At 38.5% G+C, this 25,000-nt stretch overlaps 2 protein-coding genes across 2 annotated transcripts; both read right to left on the bottom strand.

Annotated features, from left to right (window-relative positions):
* Positions 1-9,360: 9,360 nt before the first annotated feature.
* On the bottom strand, positions 9,361-10,789 carry LOC129760920 (uncharacterized). Its single transcript, XM_055758602.1, has 3 exons — positions 10,226-10,789; positions 9,698-10,153; positions 9,361-9,553 (listed from the first exon to the last, which is right to left on the bottom strand). Exons 1-3 carry the CDS (start codon positions 10,269-10,271, stop codon positions 9,405-9,407), a joined length of 651 nt encoding a protein of 216 aa, XP_055614577.1. The 5' UTR covers positions 10,272-10,789; the 3' UTR covers positions 9,361-9,404.
* A 10,873-nt stretch (positions 10,790-21,662) lies between these two features.
* LOC129760919 (uncharacterized) lies at positions 21,663-24,770 on the bottom strand. Its single transcript, XM_055758600.1, has one exon. It carries the CDS (start codon positions 24,768-24,770, stop codon positions 21,663-21,665), a length of 3,108 nt encoding a protein of 1,035 aa, XP_055614575.1.
* Between the last annotated feature and the right edge of the window lie 230 nt (positions 24,771-25,000).

Raw genomic sequence — 25,000 nt, 5'->3', positions numbered from 1 at the left:
ATCCTTTTGGATAAGCTTGCAAAACCGTTTTTTCACTTTGAAATTTCGCGCGTCTGTCATCTCCAAATTTACTTAACTGAATGAGGATGCTTGTCATTGAAATCGGCTTTCAGAGAATTCTCTCTCTCTCATTTTCTTAAGTTCTCTTTTTTGGTATTCGTACGCCCACTTCAATGATGAAGTGATGCCATTTTTTGTCAAATTCAATATTAATCCTTTATTTCCTACATTGTGTGCATTGTTTGTAAATACTGAGAACTAGGAAAAGAGGTTTTTCTCGATAACATCCCAGTTTTTGTAAGACTATTGTTTAATTATATTGAATTTTTTTTTCGACTCTTCGTTACTACTGCCATCTGTTGTTGAACCATCCATATGACTCTCTTCAATCATGAATATTTGATTTGATCCTTCCTCTTCTAGCGGTTCTTCCTCATTCGAAGGTTTCTCCTCAAAGCCATAGCTAGGAAGTTCATCTAACAAGTCCTGAACGGTGGCGTCCGTTTTTGTACATAGACCCATTTCTATGAGCATTTCTACAAGATTAGGCGAACTTTCGAAAAGGGTTCGGAGCGGTTCGGTGTTCAGAAGTTTATGCTCAGCCATACTGTCCATGAGTCGGTGGACCATTTTAACCTGGTGACAAAATTTTGCATAGCTGCGAACTTTATTTAAACAAGCCTGGCAAACTTCCTTGGGCAGGAAGCTTAAGTTTTCCTAAAACGAAATTCACTTCATGCCGAATCAACAAAACAAGGCTAGAAACTCACCTACCAACTGCGCCATTGTAGTATCCTTTTAGATAAGCTTGCAAAACCGTTTTTTCACTTTGAAATTTCGCGCGTCTGTCATCTCCAAATTTACTTAACTGAATGAGGATGCTTGTCATTGAAATCGGCTTTCAGAGAATTCTCTCTCTCTCATTTTCTTAAGTTCTCTTTTTTGGTATTCGTACGCCCACTTCAATGATGAAGTGATGCCATTTTTTGTCAAATTCAATATTAATCCTTTATTTCCTACACTCTCCTCGTTTCGGACCCTTTTTCAATATTCAAATCTGCTCCTGAGATTCGGATAACTTCCTTGCCGTCTCGCGCGCGATGTTGTTATCTTCACTGTGGGTTTAATGTGCCACAATTGCAAATCTTCTTTTGGCTTTGGCATGTTCGGGTTTCGCACAACGTTTCCGCACCATGAATGAAGTGTGCCTATCCGATTTCTGTGAACATTCGGCAGCATAATGCCCCGCCTGTTTGCACTGATAGCACACGATAGCTGACATGTGTTGCTTACTGTTCATCTTCTTCAAATGATTTCGATGGTTTAACCATAAAACGTCCTACCGCAACTCATCGCTGAATCATCCGGCCCTTCGACGTTGTTACAATAGAGCATTTCCTGAGACAGATGGTGGTAGGGTAGCTTTTTGTTTTTGTTTTGATATTTGTAAACACCTACTGGTCGCCATTTTGAACTTGAGAGATTTGCACTGTTCAATCATTTCTTCGAAAGAACTTTTTTTTTTAAATTAACATTACATAACATCAATATTACCTTCAAAGTATTTCATGTCTACAATTATTTAATTTTAGGTAGTTTAAAAAGTTAAGAACTTTGCAAAACCATGGTTATGCATAACTATTGCACCGCCAATTTGGTTTCGTTACTATCCCGCCATTGAACATGCGTAGTGTTGTTGTTATTTTTACCCTACCACCAGGTGCCGAAAATTGTAAACATGAGAAATCAGCTGTTCGGTTGACAAGTCGGGAAATACCTTATAGTTTTTTTTTTTTTTTTTTTTTGATACGATATTTGAGTGAAGTCGCATACAATTTAGAATTTATCCATTTCCCCATAAACAATAAGTAGCGTGCAAGCAAGATTTAAACGCAATTCATACTCCCCTGGCCAAAGATGAACAAACAAATCAGAAAAGAAATCGTGCCGCAAAAAATCGGCATGCGCGAAGAAAAAAATGGCGCTTGAAAGTTGGCAACATTCCTGCTGCTTCCGGAGAAGAAGAGTGCAAAGTGGTGAAGAAATCAGCAGCAATTTCCGCGCTGATCGGCTACGCCGAAGAATTGATTTTGCTCCGTCAGCAAGCGACACGATCCTGACATTACTGGTATTTGAAAGTGCTTGAATTGACCGCCTAAAAGGAACCTAAAAGGCTGATAGGAGACAATTTGTGGGCACGCGATTTCTTCGAGCGTGAGAGAAAGCCGGCTTCAAGATAACGCTCTCCTCCGTAATACCGAGCCAGCACGCGATTACTGTGTGACCTGTTTGCCAAGCTATTAGCGAAGACGGAGAAAGGGGGTCAAGCGACTCTTTTTTTACGGAAAAACTTTTTCCGGGCTAACGATCATTGGCCAACAGTTTACCTCCTTTTGGGGCAGGTTTGCAGCCTGTTCCGGAAAGTCCGGTTTGAGCCTCTTGTTACGGCATCGTGTGCTGAAGACCACGTTTTGTGGAAGTTCTTCGAATCCGTCGTTTCTTCGGAACGCTTCCTAAGCGACACACTGGCCAGCTCCTCAGTATTATCACAGAGAACAGACGTACAATGTCGAACAAAAAATCTTCAAAAAAGTGTGTAAAATTTCAAGTGCTATCACCCAAAAAATACGTTAGAAATTGACTACAAACAGTGCCATCTATTGCGCCGTTCAAAAGTTACAAATCAACTTTAAAGTGCCCAGTTTTCAAAAAGGCGTAATCGTATATGAACTCACAAAAAATGAATCCAATGTCTCAGTAAAATGGACGGCTTTAATGTGTTGCTAAATAAATGAAATCAGAGTTACTTTTAACTGGGCGAAATTTTTCTTTCTTTATTTTTGCACTACTATGAATATTAAGATAACTAACAGCTTCGGTTTAAGTTTTCGCACTTCTTGAACAGTAATTTATGTAAGACAATGCATCACCTATGTCCAGTCAAATACAAGAACATTCTTGACGATCAGTCTTACCCAGCAGTATTGATTCTAGGCATCTCAAAGCGGGTTACTTTCACATATCACTTAAGCATCCAGCTGTTTAAAACTATGTATTTCTAACAAATTTGAAGGAAAAAGATAATATCTAACTTTTCTGATTATTTTTTTCATGCAACATGATGAACGTTCGTTCATCAAGTTTCGAACTAAACTTCAACAGCGATTTTCTTCAAGCATGCTAAGCAGCACATACGACCTTTAGAAAACTGACTGAAACTTAGTCCGCTTTGTTTTGACAGTTCTCTTTGGTGTGTTTGGAGTCATCTGGTGGCCCAGCCAAAAGACAAAAATTGGTTCAAAAAGGGTGTTGGGATTTTTACACAACTTTCGTGGGCTAGCTTGTATGTCTGTTCTCTGTGGTATTATTTTGGCCTTGGCGAGAGAAGAACTTTATTCGGAAAGAACCGATTTCACAGCGTCCTCGGCGGTCAGCGAAAAAGGAAAGTGAAGTTGATCGATCCCTCGTCGGTGATAAGTACGGCAAGTGCCTCTCTAGTGGATGGAACTATTTTGAATGGAATGCATCAACGTAACGGTTTACGGAACTTTCATAATCGAACGCTGGATTTAGTCTTCACCGATGAATCTATCTTGATCAGCACCATCATCGAGGCCAATGAAGTTGTTGTTCCCATAGACGTGCATCATCCTCCGTTTGAATTCGACATTTCGTTCCCGAATCCTGTAGCTTTTATTGAGGACTTCGACTCGTCCGCTCGTGACTTCCGTCGTGCTGACTTTGAGGTATTGAACCGAGCGCTATCTGAAATTGACTGGACGAATCTTCAAAGATGTGCTGATGTAGATATGGCTGTGAGTACATTCTGCTCCATTTTGAGTGAAGTTTTCGATAATTCTGTACCACTGGTAAGACCTCCTCTCCGACCTCCTTGGACAAATAGTCGCCTAAAACAGCTAAAACAGATTCGATCGAAATGGCTACGACTGTTTAGTAGCTCCCGCTGCCCGTTTTTAAAAACAAAATTGAATGATGCCACCAGAAGATATCGGATCTACAATCGCCTCTGCTATCGTCGCTATTTAGATCGCACACAATCTGACCTTCGCCGTAATCCAAAAACGTTCTGGAAGTTCGTTAACACCAAAAGGAAGGAGTCTGGTCTACCTGCGGTGCTTCATTTGAACGACAGAACCGCCGAATCTTCTGCCGAGAAATGTAACCTTTTTGCCAATCACTTTTCCAGTGTTTTCCCAATCCAATCGTTAAGTACAGATCAAATCAATGCAGCGGTAACATTATTACCCAGAGATGTGTTAGACCTTGACATCTTCGCTATTACCGAAGAAATGGTTCTTGATGCTATCAATAATTTGAAGTTTTCTACCTCAACCGGTAAAGATGGCATACCTTCGTGCGTTTTAAAAAGATGTAGCGCCGTACTGGTAAAGCCACTCACTCACATATTCAACCTGTCCTTCGAACAACAAAAATTTCCTGCCAGCTGGAAGAGATCATTCATGAGCCCTATCTTTAAAAAAGGTGACAAACAGGACGTGCGTAATTACCGAGGTGTCACGTCGCTAGCTGCCTGATCAAAGGTTTTGGAGAGGATCGTCAACGATGCAATGTTTTCTTCGTGCCGGAGTTGGATTTCTGAAAATCAGCATGGATTTTTTCCCAAAAGATCAGTAACCTCAAATCTGGCAATTTTCACATCATTCTGTTTATCCAATATCGATGGCGGCAAGCAAATTGATGCCATATATACTGACATTACTGCCGCGTTTGATTCAGTCAATCACGAAATTTTGCTTAAGAAGCTACAACATTTAGGATTTTCCGAAAGACTGTGTGTATGGATCAGGAGCTACCTAACAAACCGTCGTTTAGCTGTCAGAATTGGCTCTGCTGAATCAATCGACTTCATTCCAACTTCAGGGGTACCACAAGGCAGTAATTTGGGCCCATTACTGTTCACGCTGTTCTGCAATGATATTAACATGCTTCTTGTTGGATGTGGAGTACTCCTGTATGCGGATGATCTGAAAATATTTCTGACCATAAACAGCCTAACTGATTGCCACGAATTACAACAATACCTCGATACAGTAATGAACTGGTGTGCAGTCAACCTTCTAGTTTTGAGTGTTGCTAAGTGTTGTATCATAACATTTGGACGCAGGAAACAACCTTTCGTGCACGATTATAATATTCTGGGCGAACAATTGCATCGTGTAGACCAAATTAAAGATCTTGGTGTTATTCTAGACAGTCATATGACTTTCTGCAACTATCGAGAAAGCTAACCGGATGCTGGGATTTATCTTACGTTTGAGCAAAGAATTCACTGATCCTGTCTGCCTGCGAGCTCTATACTGCTGTTTGGTTCGTTCAACATTAGAATCTGCAAGCCTAGTGTGGTGGCCATTTGAAGCTGTGTGGATTGCGCGTTTCGAAGCAATTCAAAGAAGATTAGTACGATATGCTCTTCGGGAATTGCCTTGGGAGAACCCTCTTAACCTGCCACCGTATGCTCAGCGTTGTGCCCTACTGGGACTTCACACACTCTCGGATCGTCATGCCATCGGCCAGTCACTGTTCGTGGCGAAGGTTTTAAGAAATGAAATCGATTGTTCATGGCTTCTTTCTCGATGTAATATCTATGCCCCTGAAAGAGCTCTGCGAAATCGTGACTGGCTTTCACTAGAATCAAGAAGCACTCGGTATGGTAGTAACGACCCTTTACGTTCCGCAAAAATAAGCTTTCTACGTTTTTATACGCTTTTTGACTTCAATGTATGTACAACAACCTTTAAACGACGGATTGAATCTTATTTAAGTGACGAATTGAGAAATAATAATTAGAAACATCATCGTTCGTGCAATGTAACTTTTATGTAACCTTAAATTAAGTATATCATTAAGACAACTATGTCAGATGGTTTATAAAACAATAAAACAATAAAACAACAAAACAAAACAATAAAACATGCAATCTGCGCCCTCGCAATCGTACCGCTTCTTGCTCGACTACTTCCTGAGGAATACGTTTGCTGGCCGTTCCCACCTGACAACGGCGTCCTCGAAAGTGCCCCACTTCGCGCTTGTTGGCCATTGGATCCGCCTTTTCCACTCATCCTCTTGCCGAAAGCCGAAAATTTTCACCACGTGTGGAAAACTTTCAAACTTGTTATCCCGTTGCTATAACACCCGCATCTTCGCACATAACCTTATGGAAAATGTACTTTTAGAGAAGTGGAAAACACGAGTGGTTTGAAAAGATACTTAACAAGAGTGATTTATTCGAATTCTCAAACATCGGACTACTGTAATCTTATAGTGCCCTCTTGCCTGTCGAAATTTACCAATCTTCTGCACTCAAATTTAGTTCCTCCGCCACTCCCAGTCGATCCCGCTTTCAAACCCCGTCCATTCCAATGCTGCCAGCCAGCCTGTTTTCCTGCATGTTATATCATGGTATGTCAAATGACAGATGTTGACGATTTGATTCAACAATCCATGTTTGATAAAAGGTAGGGTAAATGTACCAGACCTTGGCACCTAAGGCATGGTTAACCCTTTTTTCAACATTCCAACCTTCCTGTTGAGTGCACCATAGAACATCCTTTGAAGAATTTACTTGCTAACTTGCTTAGAGTTCAACAAAAATATGTTTTCTCTATGGAACTTTCATTAATGTGAGTAAAATGCATGCAAAGTATTCACTGCGGTGCTCCAATTACTTGGCCGCCGTACCAATTGATTGCCGTTTCGATGATCCGATTCTTGGCCACCAGCAATGTGCAATAGATCTTTACCAACAATGCTCAATTGACAGTTAACAGAATCGTTGGCTATTCTGAATATAAGGCCACTGACAGAATGACGTCAGCTGAGCGTAAAGTTCTATGCGACGATGGATCTCCGGGCGCCACTCATACAATAAAAAGGCTTTTGAAAACATTGATGAAATTTGGTTGAAAGGGAAGCACAAATAAGCTTTCATTTCAAAAAGTCGGAAGTCAAAAAATTCCGCAATGCGATTGCGACACATAGGGTTATTTTCACTACCAAACAACTGTCTTCATATTGTGGAGTTTGGCTTCATAAAGTAAGAAATTTAAAAATTCCTTGAATGGTATTTAAACATTTTGCCCTTTTGAATTTGTTAGCTGAGGTTATGAGCTTCTAGCAAGACCCATCTCGAATGCCCGGGGTGTTGCGCAGTGGTTTGACACGCCAAATAGATGTTAGAATGTAAACCTTGCTAAAACAGCTTTTTTAATTCGACTCACATCAAATATTTTGAGGAATAATTGGAAAGCAAACGATATTTTCCGGAACTTCCAACTTCTGTTTCCATGAAAAAAATTAGAACAAAATTCCAAAAAATTAAATCTGAGTAGGTATATGGTTCCCAAGCAAAAGAAAACGATTCCAAAACTCAATCAATTATGTATTTTATATATTATGTGTATAGCACCAAACCGAATAGCGACAGTAGGACTAGCGACGGTTTTTTACTAGCGGGATTTCTGTCATTCGCAGGTTTGTTTTTCTTTTTTCAGTCCAGTAGGCGATTTCGATACAGTACTCGAACATTGTTTATGTTATTTACTGTACATTTTCCTTAGGCCATGAATCGCATGCTTCAAGTCTCCTAGGAAACTCGCGCTGCGTCGTTATTATTTTCAACGTCGCGACGTTTGCGACGTGTCGCTAGTAAGCACAGCTGCTATGATTGTTAGCGCTCATATTTTGAATTTTTTCTGTATGAATACTAAAGTCATAAATTGCCATCGATCTAACAATTTTTAGATAAGAAAAACATCTTAAGTCTTGTGAGATGCTTAATTTAACTTAGTTTTTTCAATATTTCGAACCACTGTGTTCTGTAGGAGACCACGTGGCTTTTGTTCGGCAGACTGCAATGCAAATGCCGTTTTTACGCATACCAATGTACCTTCGCTTCATGGTTCCCAAATAGCGATTTTTGCATTCAAAATGCTTGGATATGACTTTTAGTTAGTCGAATCACTTATGTTCTCCAACTTATTTCGAAGCTTAAGTTGATAGCAACGGTCTTATCACACAACCCAATTAGTATGAAAACATTTGTGCGTAGTTTTAAAAGAAGTTTTAGGGAAAACATCAACCCAAAAATACCTCTTCATGAACATGTATTTTTTCCAGCTTCCAACACTGGTAAGGTATTTCGATTGCCACGAAAAGGAACAAAATTAGTTTTAAATTTTTATTCAAAACCTAAATAAATATTCACTCTTTAGTCTTTCTAGTATTTTTTGATTTTTTGCCGAGTTTAACTGTAAACATGAGTATTTATTGAAATTTTTTCTAATGAATGTCCGCGTTTGAAAGCACATGTGAATTTAACAGTTGCACTAGAAAGGAGAGTTCATCTGATTTTCATACGGTGATTTTCAACATAATTTCCTCGGATGCAGATTAACTTCTTTATTAAAGTACAAACAATAAAAAAAATTCAATATGCACAGATTTGAAACAAATTATTCTCTTCGCAATGAAAATATATTCAAAATTTTAAGCTCAATTTGGACCTGAAAAACATGAAAAGACATGTTGGCATGCCAAGAAAAGGACCATGCCAAAATAGAGCTCACTAACCCTAGCACCCTAGATATCTATTTTTTGTATTCTTCAATTACTACGATCAACAGATTTTTTTTGTGACGTCAATGTTGCCAAGCTGATGAAAATTTACATTCGTATGACAGAAATTTCGAAGAAAAACGAATTTTAGAACTGTATTCCAATTTTATTTGGATTGTGTTATAAGGCCAGCTCTATTATTCAGTTGATTTCATCGAGTTGAATTTGCTGCTAGATTCTACTTTTCTACGCTCATCGTACCCCGATTAGTTAAGCACCATTATTTAACTGCCCCAGGGGGAATTCTTAATAAGGCCCTATAGTGACTGATTTTCGCAAAAAAAAATTAAAATGGATTTTTAAATGTTTTTATCAACTTTTTCAATGTTAAACCAGTTAGGAAATAAACTTTTTTAGTGTCTTGCTGTTTCCTGTGGTTAAATAAGCGTCCTTCTTAAGGTGGCCATTATGCCCTTATCTCCCCTACTTGCTTATCGCTTTTGGAAGATAAGTATTGCTATCAGCGAACATTTCTGTTTTGTAATATAGTGTAACTCTTAGACTTGAGAATGCTCTAGATGTCATTCAATGCATTTGAAGATAAGACCTGTTGGATTGAACTTCACACTACATTACAGAAACCACGTTCATCGCGTGGAAATGCCCATCGAAAATTCCACCGGTTATGTTCATCGTAAGGCTCAAGCACTTTTGATTGATCGGCACTATTCTTCTGATAATAATATGATAGCATAAATTCCAGTGTCAGTTGTTCCACAAAAATAAAAAAAAAACAATTGGGATTCGTATCATCGTTTAAAAAAGCGTATAATTCCTAGACGTTGTAAGAAAGGCCACGCCGCCTCGAAGTCTGGCGATTCATTCGTTAATTGGTTGGCGCCAATCTCCACGCGATCGAAATTGAACTCTAGCTCCAGCCGAGGGAATCCCCGATTTTCTGTTTAACAAGCCAATCGTTAATGCAAATGAGCCAAATAGGCAAACGCACGCTCCCCTGCAGGAAGAGGCGTGGACAGGAAAGTTTATTTAATGATTCACTGATGAACCAATTCATCGAGGGTGTTTCCCCGCCAAAACTTACCATTTTCGACGGCTCGGAAGCTGCGTTTGGAAACTTTCGATGTAGGACGGTCCCGCGGTTTGACCTTATTGGCCAGGACCTTTTCCGGACAGCAATAGTACGAATGGGTCTCGTTCCGATAGCATAGTGCCCGTTCCATCTCGGCCCTCAAATTGGCACTTTGTCGGAGACTTATCAAACCATCGGCAATAGTTGGACACTTTTCGGGGGCTACACAACGTCCTTGTCCATCGTAGCCGGCCCTCGTCTGACAAGTTTTGTCAACCGGTAGATCGGCAATGTTGCAACAAACCCTGGGCTCTTCCTCGTCAACCGAATGGCATGCTCGTTTATAAATTTGATTCGCCAATGTCCGGTTCGGCTTAATCAAAAGCTTCCGGATGGCCGAATCAATCGGGGGACAATATCGAACCGGAACGCAAACGTCGTCCGAGTTTGGACACTGCTTGGAGAGGGCTACGCCAAAAAAGGAAAGCTCTTGTTAGTAACAATCAATCCAAAACATTTAACCAATTAAATCTCCCTTACCAGAAGCCAACAATCCGGAGACTACTAAAACAGTCACATATAGCATCTTGAAGTTTATCTTTATTAAACACTATCACTCAATTGTTGCATTTGTTTGCACAGTTCTTAAAATAAGAAGTATATCAACACTTTGAGACGACTCAAGGGAAACGACCGATTCCGTTCAGTTTTGCCATGCGACTGTGGTGCGGAAAACAGTCACGTTTCGTGATAAGTTCAAATATATCGCGGCGGTTACGAAATGAATCCGGATGACCGTGCGCGAAAGCTCTCTCTCCGTTTGTTTTTGCTCTCAATATTCCTTTCCGAAGTTGGAGGCGCGGTTTTCCCTAAGAGTTCATTCGGAAGAGCGCGATCGATTACAATTAACAATGATGAAAAAAAAAATCAAAATAAGAAATCTAGAATTAGAAAAATTACCTTTTTACGAAAGAGTCTTGCAGATTTTGTAAATAATTTTGTCATTTCTGATGATGTCATTGATGTCATTCTTCATTTTTATCATTGTTGTCATTTTTGTCATTTTTGTCATTTTTGTCATTTTTGTCATTTTTGTCATTTTTGTCATTTTTGTCATTTTTGTCATTTTTGCCATTTTTTTCATTTTTGTCATTTTTGTCATTTTTGTCATTTTTGTCATTTTTGTCATTTTTGTCATTTTTGTCATTTTTGTCATTTTTGTCATTTTTGTCATTTTTGTCATTTTTGTCATTTTTGTCATTTTTGCCATTTTTTTCATTTTTGTCATTTTTGTCATTTTTGTCATTTTTGTCATTTTTGTCATTTTTGTCATTTTTGTCATTTTTGTCATTTTTGTCATTTTTGTCATTTTTGTCATTTTTGTCATTTTTGTCATTTTTGTCATTTTTTGTCATTTTTGTCATTTTTGTCATTTTTGTCATTTTTGTCATTTTTGTCATTTTTGTCATTTTTGTCATTTTTGTCATTTTTGTCATTTTTGTCATTTTTGTCATTTTCGTCATTTTCGTCATTTTTGTCATTTTTGTCATTTTTGTCATTTTTGTCATTTTTGTCATTTTTGTCATTTTTGTCATTTTTGTCATTTTTGTCATTTTTGTCATTTTTGTCATTTTTGTCATTTTTGTCATTTTTGTCATTTTTGTCATTTTTGTCATTTTCGTCATTTTCGTCATTTTTGTCATTTTTGTCATTTTTGTCATTTTTGTCATTTTTGTCATTTTTGTCATTTTTGTCATTTTTGTCATTTTTGTCATTTTTGTCATTTTTGTCATTTTTGTCATTTTTGTCATTTTTGTCATTTTTGTCATTTTTGTCATTTTTGTCATTTTTGTCATTTTTGTCATTTTTGTCATTTTTGTCATTTTTGTCATTTTTGTCATTTTTGTCATTTTTGTCATTTTTGTCATTTTTGTCATTTTTGTCATTTTTGTCATTTTTGTCATTTTTGCAAATTTTTGTCATTTTTGTCATTTTTGTCTTTTATGTCATTTTTGTCATTTTTTGTCATTTTTGTGATTTGTATCACTTTTGTTATTTTTTTTTTAATTTTTGTCATTTTTGTGTTTTTTTGTCATGTTTGTCAATTTTTTTTAAAAAAATTGTAGTTTCTGTAATTTTGTTAATTTTTTCATTTTTGTCGTCTTGTCGTTTTTTTTTTCTTTTTTACAGTCCATTCAGCCTTCTTAAGGCTGAGTAGATCCGTTCTTTGGATTTTTCAGTAAACCTGAGCTCATCTTCGAAATATCGTTGTTCGCCCTTAGTAAGAAGGTACTTTCCCTTTCGGCTAAGCTTGTGATAACTCATTGATAAATTGACAGCTGTAGTTGTATCTTGATCCAAGGAGTCGTTACGATGTAACCGGTTCGACAGGAATCGTTAGTCATCAATGTTTTGACGCGACAACGAGAGGAATTTCATTGAACAAACTCATCGAAAACTACTATCACGACCGGCTAGGATGATAGGAGGTGATGTTGAATACAAGCTCAATTGCACAACGGTTAGCAATGATTTGGGATTATTGTAAGTGATTAGCTCTAAATTTAAACTGTTCCTTGATCGAGCTTTCCTTGAAGATTCAAATGAGTGTACAGTTTATTTTCGAAACGGATATTCAACTATACGTAGATATGCAAAAGCCGGTTCAGACGGAATATTCCTGTACTTTACACATCACTCTCAATTTTAAAATAATTTATATGAATCATTCGAAAATCACATTTTCTAACTATCTGATACCTCTTTGTTATACATTATACTAGTAAAGTTGTGAAAAACAATTAATTTTTTGTTCTTTAAAGAACAAAATGATGAAGACGTTCATTTTAGGAAAAATCCCGGTGAATCCCCATTCACCTTATTCATTCTCTTCAGATCATTGATGAAGCTCCAAAAGCTCTCTTGTTAAGATACATACTCAATTCCTCAATTGGTTTTTTTCCATCTCGTCTGCATCTGCGCGGGACCACGCACGATCAACCTCAGATGCTGTCTTTCGTTGCGGGTGATTCCCCCGTTTGAGGTACAATTATGTCAATATTGGACATCGAGTCCAATTACTAATTTGAGGACTGTTATGTTAGAGCTACAGCTTCGACAGAAAATAAAAACAGTTAAACTATTACATCTTTTTAAAAAACCAGTTTATAAAAAATGACACTGGAAGTGAACTTTTCGGATCGTTAATTTTGATCATAAACAAATCGTTAATGTTAGTCAAACCAGAGATTTCTATTTTAGGAAAACATTGAATTGAAATGTACATATAGATATGGCTTTTGAACCATGAAAAACATTAACGTAATTTTCAACTTTTACATTTTTATTATGTTTTAAGACTAAGGCCGATGACACAATGAATACGATGCGATGCGATGCGGTGAATGCGATTCAATGCGGTGAACCACATTTGATGAAAATGTATGTGAATCGCTTAAGCCTGACATACTCAACGCGGCGAAGCAGATGTCAATTTGTTCCGCCGCTCGAGTTCGTGTAGGCTGCGTCCGTAAATTTTCCGCTGATTCGCGCATCGCATCGCACTCACTATGTCATCGGCCTAACGACTGTACATTTGCGGGATCCTCTGATGGCAGAAATCATGAACGCAAATGTACGCAGCCATAATTTTTAGTTCCACTATTCGCCACCAGACGTCACACAGTAAGCGACATGGGCGACATACGTAGAGCGAAAACTGTTTTAGACTTTAATTCATTTCAAATCTCTTTTTGAAAATAATTTCTATTTCTATCAATATGAAAAAATGACAAAATAGACAAAAATGTAAAAAAGACAGAAACGACAGAAATGTACTGTTGATGTTTGTGGATTTATAGTCGCAAAAACTAAAAAAAAATGCATTTAAAAAAATTCGAATTTTGGCAGTGGAATTTTCGTTTTTAATATTTTTATTTCTTGTGAACATTAAAAATCAATTTTGAACATAGAAATCACGAGGTCATTAATCAAAATCTATTGAAAATATGAAGGTTTATTCACCTTTAACATGAAGAAGAAAGATTTCAATTTAATGATTTATAACCCGAGATATTTCGATTTACGTACAAGAACTTTTTTTCGTTTAACAAAATATCATATTATGTAAATAACTCAAACCTAGTGCTGCTCAAGGTTCTTAGATACACTAGGTTCTCCGACTTTCACAGTAATACATAGCCAAAATGGCTGAATCGGGAATTCGTTATTCGGGAACACCTCCTGAATATATACCCACCTTGGTGCTGCTTAGATTTTTTTTTATTTCACTTTTGAATTCAGCGACCGATTTACCATTCGAAACATGAGTCAGTCAATAAATTTGTGATTATTTTTATAATTTTGTAAACAAGTGTAATGACCTCTACACCATGCACAAAATATCAACGAAATGCTGAAAAAAATCACACATTGAATTGCGAAATTTAAAAAAATTATAGAAAAATCAACCCATACAAATATGGAACGGTCTAATGTATACAATTAATAGGGATTACGTTGGAAAGAAAAATAAAGGACGCAAGTCTTTCAATTTCCAGGATGCATGTTTTGGCTATGTTGCTATAAGCAGTAAAGTTATGACGGTTCATAAAGGTCCAAGAATCGAACGTCAAGAGCTAAGAGTCACGAGTCCAGAGATCAATATCGAGAATCAAGAGTAGTCATACAACGAGAGTCAAGAGTATAGAGGGTCAAAATTTTAGAGTTCGAAATCGAGAATAGAGAATCGAGAATCGAGAACTACGATCAGTGATTCCAACTGTTTGTCAGAAATGTCTGGAAGATTTTGGAAAAATGTTTGGACAAGTTGGGATGGCAAACTTTATACGTGACGACCTTTTTTTTTTGTTTCCAGATCGCAATATTGCAGTTGCATTGCACTATAGGGAATTCACTACTTCATAATAATCATACGTTCTATAATCTTTCACTGCCTGAGACCATTGTTGTGGTGTGTCAGCAGTACTACGTTCTAAATATGCTTAACTTTCTGTTTTACAACCAACTTCGTTGCATTCCTCACTCTTCAATTACTAATTCGAATCATTTCGTGTCATTTTGCAACGACAATTTCAAATTTTAATTGTTTTGTCAAAAAATTCATCTCGAAGTCTGGAAATGTCTGGAAGAATTGACAAAAGTATAAAATTCTGGAAACTCAAAAAAATGTCTGGCCAAAGTTCAAAAGTCTAGAAGATCCAGACGAAATCTGGAAGGTTGACATCACTAACCACGATACGTACAACATAGGATCGAAAGTCGAAACCGAAAGAAAACAGTTTAGATTTGGAATTGGATTGTTTATAGTAGGGAATCTAAAGTCTAGAATCGAAAATCGATAGTTGAGAATCGACAAACTAGAGTCAAAAATAAAAACTGATAGTCGATATTTGAGATTTGATGAACCAGATAAAATGGTGTTTTGAAAAGGTGAATCATGTATAGACCGCATTCGATTTTTGCAACACGCCCGAACATTTTATGTTGCCAAAATTGAACTATTTTTTTTTCTCAACTTTTTTTTCACTTATTTCTACAAGAAAAACTTATTTCTATTATAATTAACATAATTTTTAGTCAAGCTTTGACTATTTTTTTTTCTTTTCATTTTTGTATGCATTTGTTACTTTTCTTGTTATGTTGGTGATTTTTTTTGTCACATTTGCTATTTTTGTCAATCTCCATCATTTTTTAGTTATTTTTTGTCATCATTAGTCTTTGTTTGTATTTGTTTTTTAGTTTTGTTTTTTAGTTGTATTTGTTTTTTAGTTTTTTGAAAGTTTCATCAATTGAGTCGTTATTGAGTACTTTACATATTTATTTAAAATTTTAATTTTTGTAGTCGTAAGACATCAATATTTAAGAACGTTAAAATGTATGGCGCTGGTCTCAAATATATTGGTCTTGATATAGCGAAAACTATAAGGTAATGTCGTTTTAAAAACCCGTTATATTTTGGCACATTTGCCAAAATTGAGATTCCCTCTGAGCTCCGGCTTCAAAATAGCACAGTATTTTTCAATGGGTCGATTTCGGTGCGATGCGAGAGTTTATGATCTTAGATACAAAATCTAAGGTTCGTCGCTTGTTATCACTGTAGGGCATCTTTTCAATCAGGTATTTCCTGAAGCCTCGTCCACATTCGGCAACCAGAACCGCGATTTCGGTTGTTGAGACTTGTTTATGTTTACATTTTGGTCGCTGAAAGACTTCCCTACTTGTCAGGAGACTTAAGACATGCATCTCTACGTCTAGTTCAAAATGTAAACATAAACAAGTTGTTAGCGAGAGTCAAAACCGCCGGGGCGAACTGTGTTCGACAGTATATTTCCAAATAAACAAACTTCAAATCTAAAAATATATACAGGTTTTAGAAAACGTTTCAACTATACCTAACCTCACTTACAATCAGTCAACCGAGCAAACTCTTGGCTTGACTTCCTCGCTAACCGGGTACAACGTTTCGGATCCTATTTTGGAATAACAACTTAGTACTGAGGAGGGAATAAATCTGACGAACCAGTTACCGTAATTTGTATGAAATCGACTTGTAGCGAACTATCCGAAACCCGCACAGCAATAATGTGGTCCGATTGGACGTAAGGAAATCTGTCGGTTCCTTATTTGGCAATATCGAGACTACCTCGACCTCGATTTTCCTTGCGCAACCGCTTAAACTTCACTTTTCGATAACTATGCACTTTAATAGCTCTTCCACCAATCCTTTTCGCTCTACCTACAACTAACCTTTTCCTCTTCCGAAACTATGCTTCCTTCAGTGCTTCCTTTTTCACGTCTAACTGAAAAATGTGCTTTTTCCCTCCTTTAATCTATTCTAATTCTTTTTTTTTCTTCCTACTCTTCTTCTATCGCTGGCGAGATCTGTCACACGCAGGGGTGTCGTCAGCTCCCGGTCTAATTGCCCTTGTGGCAACACAAGTCTTAGCAACCGAAATCGCAGTCCAAGTTGCCAAGTGTGGTGCAAGTAAAGAAACTATAGTAAACTATAGTTTACTATAGGCTCGTTAGGTGCAAGGTGTGTAGTGTGTATATATAGGAGGGTGTATAGAAAATAGACCGCCTATTTAGTCACGTGTCCCAGAATCCAAAGTAATCTGTGGACCAGCTGTCTTTACTCCCACCTGGGAGGAAGAACCTACAACGTCAATCCAACCAAAAACAATAAGCCGGCTTGAGCGAGAAAGGGGAACCAGGCAACTTCAGCAGCAGCGGCAACAGCAGAACCAGCAGCAGAAATCGTACCGGTACGTCCCATCAACTTCAACTTAATACCTTACCCACACCCACACAACACTCACTGAAATCCAAAACAAAAGCAAGTACAAGTTGAAAAATTCTTTTTAAATCAAAGTTCTGTTTAAGATTTAATAAATTCATTTTCCTTAATTCAAATTAATTGTTGTAATTATTGTGAAAGAATTTTGATAGTATTTTGTGAAAAGTTTGTACGCGTAGGTCCTCCGATTACCCAGTAGTAAGCCGACTCTGAGACCCAGTTCGAGGAATTTCTTGCTACTGAGCTAGCTTGACGGGATTTTTATCAGTTACAGAAATAGATTGAGTTTTTTTCTGTAGTTTGCGCAAAATTTATTTTCATCGCCGCAGGTATTCTAAGAACTTCTGATTTGTCATCAAAGAAAGGGCTATCCCAGGCATCAACAATATCAAGTCGGTTGTTGTTATCAGCAATGCAAAGACGGGTGTCACAATACCTGATCAGCTTCATTGATCGGAATCTTATCTGGGATTACCGCTTGAGAGTTGCTGTTGAGTAGCAGCGCTTTTTTTTTTATTTCACCTGAGCAAGACGCGTGCGCCGCCGACGACCGGCGCATACAGCAACGATTCCGTGAACTTTACAGAGAACAATTTTGTAAAACCACCTTCCCGGCGACGAGCAAGAGGGTAAATTTGAGCTTATTGCATCAGTCACCGCACGCGCCGGTCGATTTCTGATAAAAGCACACCCCCAACGGGCCCTCAGTTTTAGTTGAATAAGATGATCGTATTGCAAAACAGTTGAAAATAAGAAAATAATATCCTAAGCACTCAAGTTTAAGTCGATGAAGTTGCTGTTATTGATGTTCAATCTATCGGTTCTTATCATGAACAGCTTTTCAAGAGAATGTCCCGAAAGTGAGGGTTCTTGTGTTCCTATTGAGTTCTGCCCGAAAATTCACCGGGCCTGGCTGCTGGCCAAGAAGGATCGCAGTCTGGTTAAGAGTCGATACGTTCGCCTGAAAACCTGCCGGCCTAAAAGTGCGGAAAATCGGCACCGGCACCACGTGTGCTGTGGCCACGGGGACACCAGTCCCGATAAAGGATGCCGAATTAGGGGTCTTCAAGAGCAGGGCCTGTGTGTCGCCGAAAGTCAGTGTGTCGTCGTTCGAGAGCACCTGGACTCGATGCGGAACGACAGTTCTAGGCTACAGAATACCCAATCGAAGCTGGGAGTTTGCTTCCAAAATCAATCATCGGTAAGTCTGGAAGTCCCAGTCATACCAAATGGCATCAAAATCAAGATCTCCGGAAGTTTTATTGCGAAAATTTAAAAGTGATTGCGGAGCCTACTGGGTTAACTCAAAATTCGTTACTACCCCTGATCAGTGAATCAAATTGTCCTTGGTTTTGTCTCAAAACAAGCGACAAAGTCTGACGTATGGTTTTGTGTTTATTCTCTCTCTGTGCGACAATCTTTTGACTCTCCCGTACGTGTGGCATGACAAAATCAAATAGGTAATCACGAATTGTCGCGTCGTTGAGGAGATAATGGCTAATTCTAATGTGAATTCTAATGTGAATAATGTGATTTCTAATGTATTATTTATGTGACCTATCTGAGAAGATCTCTTGGTATTACAGAACCCATGTAAGAAGGGGTTCAGGGGCACTGGATTTAACATGAAGGGCATCCAAAGGAGAATCGATTCGCGGACAAGGGGTCTTGGCCATGGCCAGTTCCTGAACGAATAAGGCCAAAGTTATCGGTTCGTAACTAGCGGCATATTATAGGAAAGCTTTGGTCTCAACATGAAGGAAAATATGGAATGAGACGTGAGGATTGGAAAGTGAGAAGTGAGACATGAGAAGTGAGACATGAAAAGTGAAACGTAAGAAGTTAGAAAATGAAAAGTTAGAAGTGAGACATACAAATTAAAACGTGAGAAGTAAGAAGTCATGAGTTATGAAAAGTAGGACTTGAGAAGTGAAAAATGAAATATGAAAAATGAAAACTTTGATATGAGAAGTAGGACAAGAGAAGTGAGAAGCGAGATGTGAGTAATGAGCGGTATGAGACTTCTCGCTTCTCAGCCCAAGTAACCATAAGCACTTCAACTTTGCATTTTTATAGCTTTAAACCAGCTTCAAGTGTTAAACTACACTATATCAGCACATCAAGTGCAATTTTGCATTACAACAGCCCTTCGAGTGCTATGCTGCATCATATTAGAATCACACCACTCTTTTAAAATGCACCTAGCATTTTATCAGCTTTTCACAATGCTTTTGAAATGCAACATAGCTCTAAATCAGAATAACAATCGCTATATTTCCTAAGCATTAAATTGGCATCACACAAGCTTGCTTTAATGCTTTTTTGCAGCATGTAAGCATTACAGAGTGGCATAAGGCCAAAGCATTTGAAGCTAAAATAATGCAAATTTTGGGCACCGCACAGTGGTTTAAAACGCGAAAAACGTGATCATGGGCTTTTTGATGCCTTAGATGTCAAAATAGCTTAATGACATGTTCTACAATGTTTCATTATTTTTAATTGCGCATATTTTGCCATTATTATTTTTCTGATCGATCTACCTAAAAGTGAGATATTTTTTTTATTTTTTGAATTTGTCATCCAATCAAAATGATGTGTTCAGAAAACTTGTAGACAATACAGTTTTAAAAAACTTTGTAGAAAGCATTGAAGCTCTATCTCTCAAAACAACAGATTTATAGACATTTTTCTAAAAACTAACCTCAAAAAAAGAAATTTTCGTTTAACTTCTTTCTAAGCGACTTTCGAGTCTTACTTTATATGAGAGAGTTGTAACAATTGTAAAAGTGCACAACTTCATTGAAGGTGTCGAGTTTCTATCTTGACGTTAAATGGTACTTTTTGTGTAATTACGTTTTAAAATTGCATATTTTCATTGATCCATATCTCAAAAAGTTGCAAACTTATGAAAACAAAATTATATGCATTTGAAAGGCACATTCTTAAGCTTTAATGAACATATAATTTCATTTGTATGTATCAGGTTTTACCACTAAAATCATTTGTCTGAAAGATGGTAGTTTTGAAGTTTTTGTTAAGCCAGCCTGGCAATCTCTTGCTTTTTAACAAAAGGAAGGATGAAATCTTTTTTTTTTCTCTTCCTACCGTTGACAAGTGAAGACGATAGTCCTTAATTTGTTAAGATTGAAGAGTTGGCCCTGTATAGAAGCGTTAGTTCCATTATAGTTAGTATATCATTTATCTGAAAGAACTGATGGCAATACAGCAAGGCGTTTTTTTTTTCAAGAATCTGAAAAATCTGCAGAAATCTTTGGTAATTATAGAGTACGATTTCGTTTTTCTGTACTAACTTTTAATATTTAAGGTATAGATTTGGAACTTTTCTGCAAGTTTTGGCTTCTGGCCAGAAAATAAATGTTTTTAAGGAAACGGCCATGAAACTAATCAATTTGTATCCGTGGTATTATATACCCGCAGCAGTTCACAAAATTTTATTTCATGGGGCTCAAATCGTGAAACACCTTTTAATACCCATTGGGCAATTATCCGAAGACGCTCAAGAGTCTAGGAATAAGGATATTCGAAATTTTAGAGAACATCACTCTTGAAAATTTTCAAGGCAAGCAACAAACATCGACCTTATGCATCGGATGCTCGAATCTTCGGACCCTCTTATAACAAACCTAAGAAATTCTAAACCAAGACCACATTTTTCCTTTGTTGCCGATGCCAGCTACATGCTTGATTTAGAACAATCAGAAGAAGAAGATCATGAATATTAATTTTAATATTTCATTCTAATTTACTCTCTTACAAAACTATTTAACCAAAAATAAAACTTTATAAATAAAGATAAAACTTTAAAGAAAGTCATGAAAATTAAAGGTTACAAAATCATGCATCTATGCCACTTTTGTGTTAAAAGGGCAACATTTTTAAAGATGTGTGTTGATAAAATACGCAAAATGCCGATTATTTCAAAACTACCTTCTTTCAGATAAATGATTTACTAACTATAATGGAACTAACGCTTCTAAACAGGGTCAACTCTTCAATCTTAACAAATTAAGAACTATCGTCTTCACTTGTCAACGGTAGGAAGAGAAAAAAAAAGATTTCATCCTTCCTTTTGCTAAAAAGCAAGAGATTGCTAGGCTGGCTTAACAAAAACTTCAAAACTACCATCTTTCAGACAAAAGATTTTAGTAGTAAAACCTGATACATACAAACGAAATTATATGTTCATTAAAGCTTAAGAATGTGCCTTTCAAATGCATATAATTTTGTTTTCATAAGTTTGCAACTTTTTGAGATATGGATCTGATACGTCTAGTTGTGGAATCGCCTTTCCGGAAAACTTATTAAAAACTCCGACCACTTGCTTTAATCAAAAACCGAATTTTATTGTACAAAAAACTGACTACTTTTATTTTAAGTAAACCACGATGTTTAGGAAACTTTTTATTACGTCCGTATGGTAGGATGGTTGGAACGGAAGAGAGTCTTACTTCTTTGCTCTCGATTTCTTTTTGACTTCTACATTGACATTTCGAGTAATTCAAATCTAGATCAAAGCATAACTGAACATAATTGGAGCACTTGAATTTCAAAGCTGTTAGAACAGTTCAAATTGTGGGAAAATATAACGTTAAGAATTAACATAAGCCGGCCACCTGAAATGTGCCATTTCACAATAATTTACTTAATTTTAACATTTTCTTCGATGTCTTCATTCTTCGCTGGACTGGGAATCACCTCGTTGTCATCTTGGGCTGCATCAGGGTAGAATTCCTCGTTCGGCAACGGACAAATCATGCTGATACTCCGCTTGAAGCTTCCAGTTGATGTGCGCAAAGTAACTACTCGGGTTGTTCCATCCTCGCCGGGATGGAGCATTTCGATGCGAGCTAGTGGCCAACGAATCGGGGGCAACTGTTGATCTCGTAGAATGACTATTTGACCGACACGTAGCTCAACACGCACAGGGTTAGCGACGATCAATCGATGCAAATCTCGAAGGTATTCAGTCTTCCATCGGTACCAAAACTGCTGCGTCCTTTGGGCGATTAATTGGAATCGGTTGAGACGGTTTGTGGGAACGTCTGACCAATTCAAATCCGGCAGGGCTTGAAGCGATGTTCCAGTCAAGAAGTGACCTGGAGTTAACACCTCGTAGTCGTTTGGATCCTCAGACATTTGGCAGAGCGGGCGGGAATTCATGCAGCTTTCAATCTGCGTCAGGATGGTCACCAAATCTTCGAAGAAAAGCGTCGTAGTTCCAACTTGACGGATAAGATGACGTTTGGCAACCTTAACCGCAGCCTCCCACAATCCTCCGAAGTTGGGAGCGCGCGGCGGAATCATGTGCCACTGGATGCGTTCTGATGCGAGACTGGAGGCTATTTGTTTTGCTTCGATACCATTGTGAAGCATGTCGAAGAGGGCATTGAGCTCATTCTTGGCTCCCGAGAAATTGGTGGCATTGTCGGAATAGATGTGGAGAGGTCGACCTCGTCGAGAGACGAAGCGGCGAAGTGCGGAAAGGAAAGAAGCAGTGGTAAGGTCACCGACCAGTTCGATGTGAACTGCTTTGGTCGAAAAACACACGAATATGGCTATGTAGGCTTTGATTGAGCTGGCTCTGCGATTGGGATACTTTACAAAAACAGGCCCACAATAATCTATGCCGGTGTGCAGAAATGGGCGACTTGGAGTAATTCGGGCTAGGGGCAATTGCCCAGTGGGTTGGCTCATGGGGTGTGGATTGGTTCGAGTACAGCGATAACAAGAGCGAATGATGCTTCTCACGGCTCTTTTCCCATTTACGGGCCAAAATTCGTCGCGGACGGTGGCAAGGGTGAGGGAATTTCCTCCATGCAACAACCTCTCGTGATAATTTATCAGGAGCAATCTCGTAAAGTGGTGGAATCCAGGCAAGACTATTGGGTGTTTGGCGGAGTAGGGACCACTCAGGAGTTGCAGCCGGCCACCAACACGAATAATTCCATCAGAGTCGAGAAACGGGTTCAGAAGTTTAAGTTTTGAGCGCTTTCCCACGGAATTCTTTCTCTTGAGTGCTTTTATTTCTTCTTCGTAACTTTCTCTTTGAACAATCTTTATCAGAACCGATTTCGAAAGCTCAATCTCCTCAACTGATAAGTGATACGATGGTGATAACATTTTCTCCCAAGTGTTTCTGGCAAAACGCAAGCAATAGGCTATGGATCTCAACATTCGGTCATATCTAGAGAAGCGGGTAATGATTGGGTTGGGTGGTGGTGATGGTTGGGCAACAATTACGGAAATCTTGAACTCCAACTCACTCTCCGGAACGTCTGGCTGGGTGATTATCTGTGGGGGCCAACTCTCCTTCTCTCGCTGTAGCCAGTCAGGACCATTACACCATAAGCTGCTGTTCAGTAGTTGGTTTACAGATGTCCCCCGAGACACTAGGTCGGCAGGATTGCAGTGCCCGGGAACATGATTCCAGTTCGATGGGTTGGATTGTTTTTGGATATCGGCCACCCTATTGGCAACGAATGTTTTCCATTTATGTGAAGGGGATCGGATCCAATATAAGACCACGGTGGAGTCGGACCAAAAATAGGAATCGGTGATATTGATTTTTAAAGCTGAGTGGACTTTGGACAGCAGCTGAACAGCAATTTGTGCTGCGCAGAGCTCTAGTTGTGGCAAACTACGTTTTTGCAAGGGGGCAACTCTGGACTTAGCTGCAATAAGCAAAACTTTCACATGTCCCATCGGATTTACAGTTCTCGCATAAATGCATGCACCAAATGCAGATTCGGATGCATCCGCAAAGCAATGCAATTCAATTTCTCCCTCTTGGAAAACATAACGATCAATTCGGAAATCAGCTAAATTAGGCAAATCTTTCAAAAAATTAGTCCACCTTGATTGAATTTGTTCTGGTACTTCATCGTCCCAACCAATAGAAATTGTCCATAAATTTTGTAGCAGGATCTTGGCTCGTACTACAATGGGTGCAATAAGGCCAAGTGGATCGTACAGGCGCGCAATGGTGGAAAGAATGCTCCTCTTAGTTATGAAACCATTATGGATATTCGGATTAAACTCGTAACGAAACTGGTCTGTAGAAGGAACCCAAGACATTCCTAACGTCTTAATCGACTCCTCAGGATCAAAGGTGTGTGGAATTTGTGATGCCAAATTGTCGGAATTAACTCCCACCAGAACTGCCGGTTCATTCGAACACCATTTACGTAATGGGAATCCCCCTTTTAAAGTTAGAGCGTCCATCTCCTCGCGTAGCTGCACTGCTTCTGCTATCGATGCTCCACCACTGATGAAATCGTCCATGTACATATCTTCCTTCAGGGCCACCGCAGCTCGTGGATATGAGTGACCATCATCGGCAGCCAACTGGTGCAGGGTTCGGGTTGCAAGGAATGAGGATGGGGCCAAACCGTAGGTGATGGTAGTGAGTTCGAATTTTGAGATTGGTTCTCGCGAGTCAAACCGCCAAAGTATTCTCTGCAGGTTCCGATCGTTTTCGTGGATATTGACCTGGCGATACATTTTTTCGATATCGGCCAGTAGAGCGAACTTGTGTGTGCGGAATCTCATCAAAAGGCAGACGAGATCGTCCTGGATAACAGGTCCAACAACCAGGGCATCATTAAGGGAAAATCCAGAGTTGGTCTTTGCCGATGCGTCGAAAACACAACGAAGTTTTGTTGTTGTGCTCGACTCTTTAAGTACCGCATGATGAGGAAGGTAAAATGTGCACTGAGGTTCAGGTTCATTTTCGCTTATTTGTCTCATATGCCCCATTCGCAAATATTCATGCATGAATTCGTGGTATTTGGTTCGGAGTTCAAGGTTTTTGGACAGTTTTTTCTCCATAGAAAGAAATCGACGTCGGGCGTTTTCAAAAGATTCTCCTATCATGGAACAAAAACCTTCTTTCTTCGGATATTGGACTACATATCGACCTGTGTCATCCCTAGTAACAGTTTGTTGGAAAAAGTTTTCGCAAAAATCATCCTTTGGCA

This window comes from Uranotaenia lowii, unplaced genomic scaffold (genome assembly GCF_029784155.1).
Source record: "Uranotaenia lowii strain MFRU-FL unplaced genomic scaffold, ASM2978415v1 HiC_scaffold_836, whole genome shotgun sequence".
NCBI classification, from domain to species: domain Eukaryota; kingdom Metazoa; phylum Arthropoda; class Insecta; order Diptera; family Culicidae; genus Uranotaenia; species Uranotaenia lowii.
This window is presented reverse-complemented; position numbering and strand designations above follow the sequence as displayed.

Bases quoted from the DNA above. Each gene is read 5' to 3' on its own strand.
- LOC129760919 (XM_055758600.1), bottom strand. From the start codon at position 24,770: ATGAGACAAATAAGCGAAAATGAACCTGAACCTCAGTGCACATTTTAC.
- LOC129760920 (XM_055758602.1), bottom strand. From the start codon at position 10,271: ATGCTATATGTGACTGTTTTAGTAGTCTCCGGATTGTTGGCTTCTG. The intron at 10,154-10,225 runs GTAAGGGAGATT...TTTTTGGCGTAG, and splicing joins CTCCGGATTGTTGGCTTCTG to CCCTCTCCAAGCAGTGTCCA. The intron at 9,554-9,697 runs GTAAGTTTTGGC...CTTGTTAAACAG, and splicing joins CTTCCGAGCCGTCGAAAATG to AAAATCGGGGATTCCCTCGG.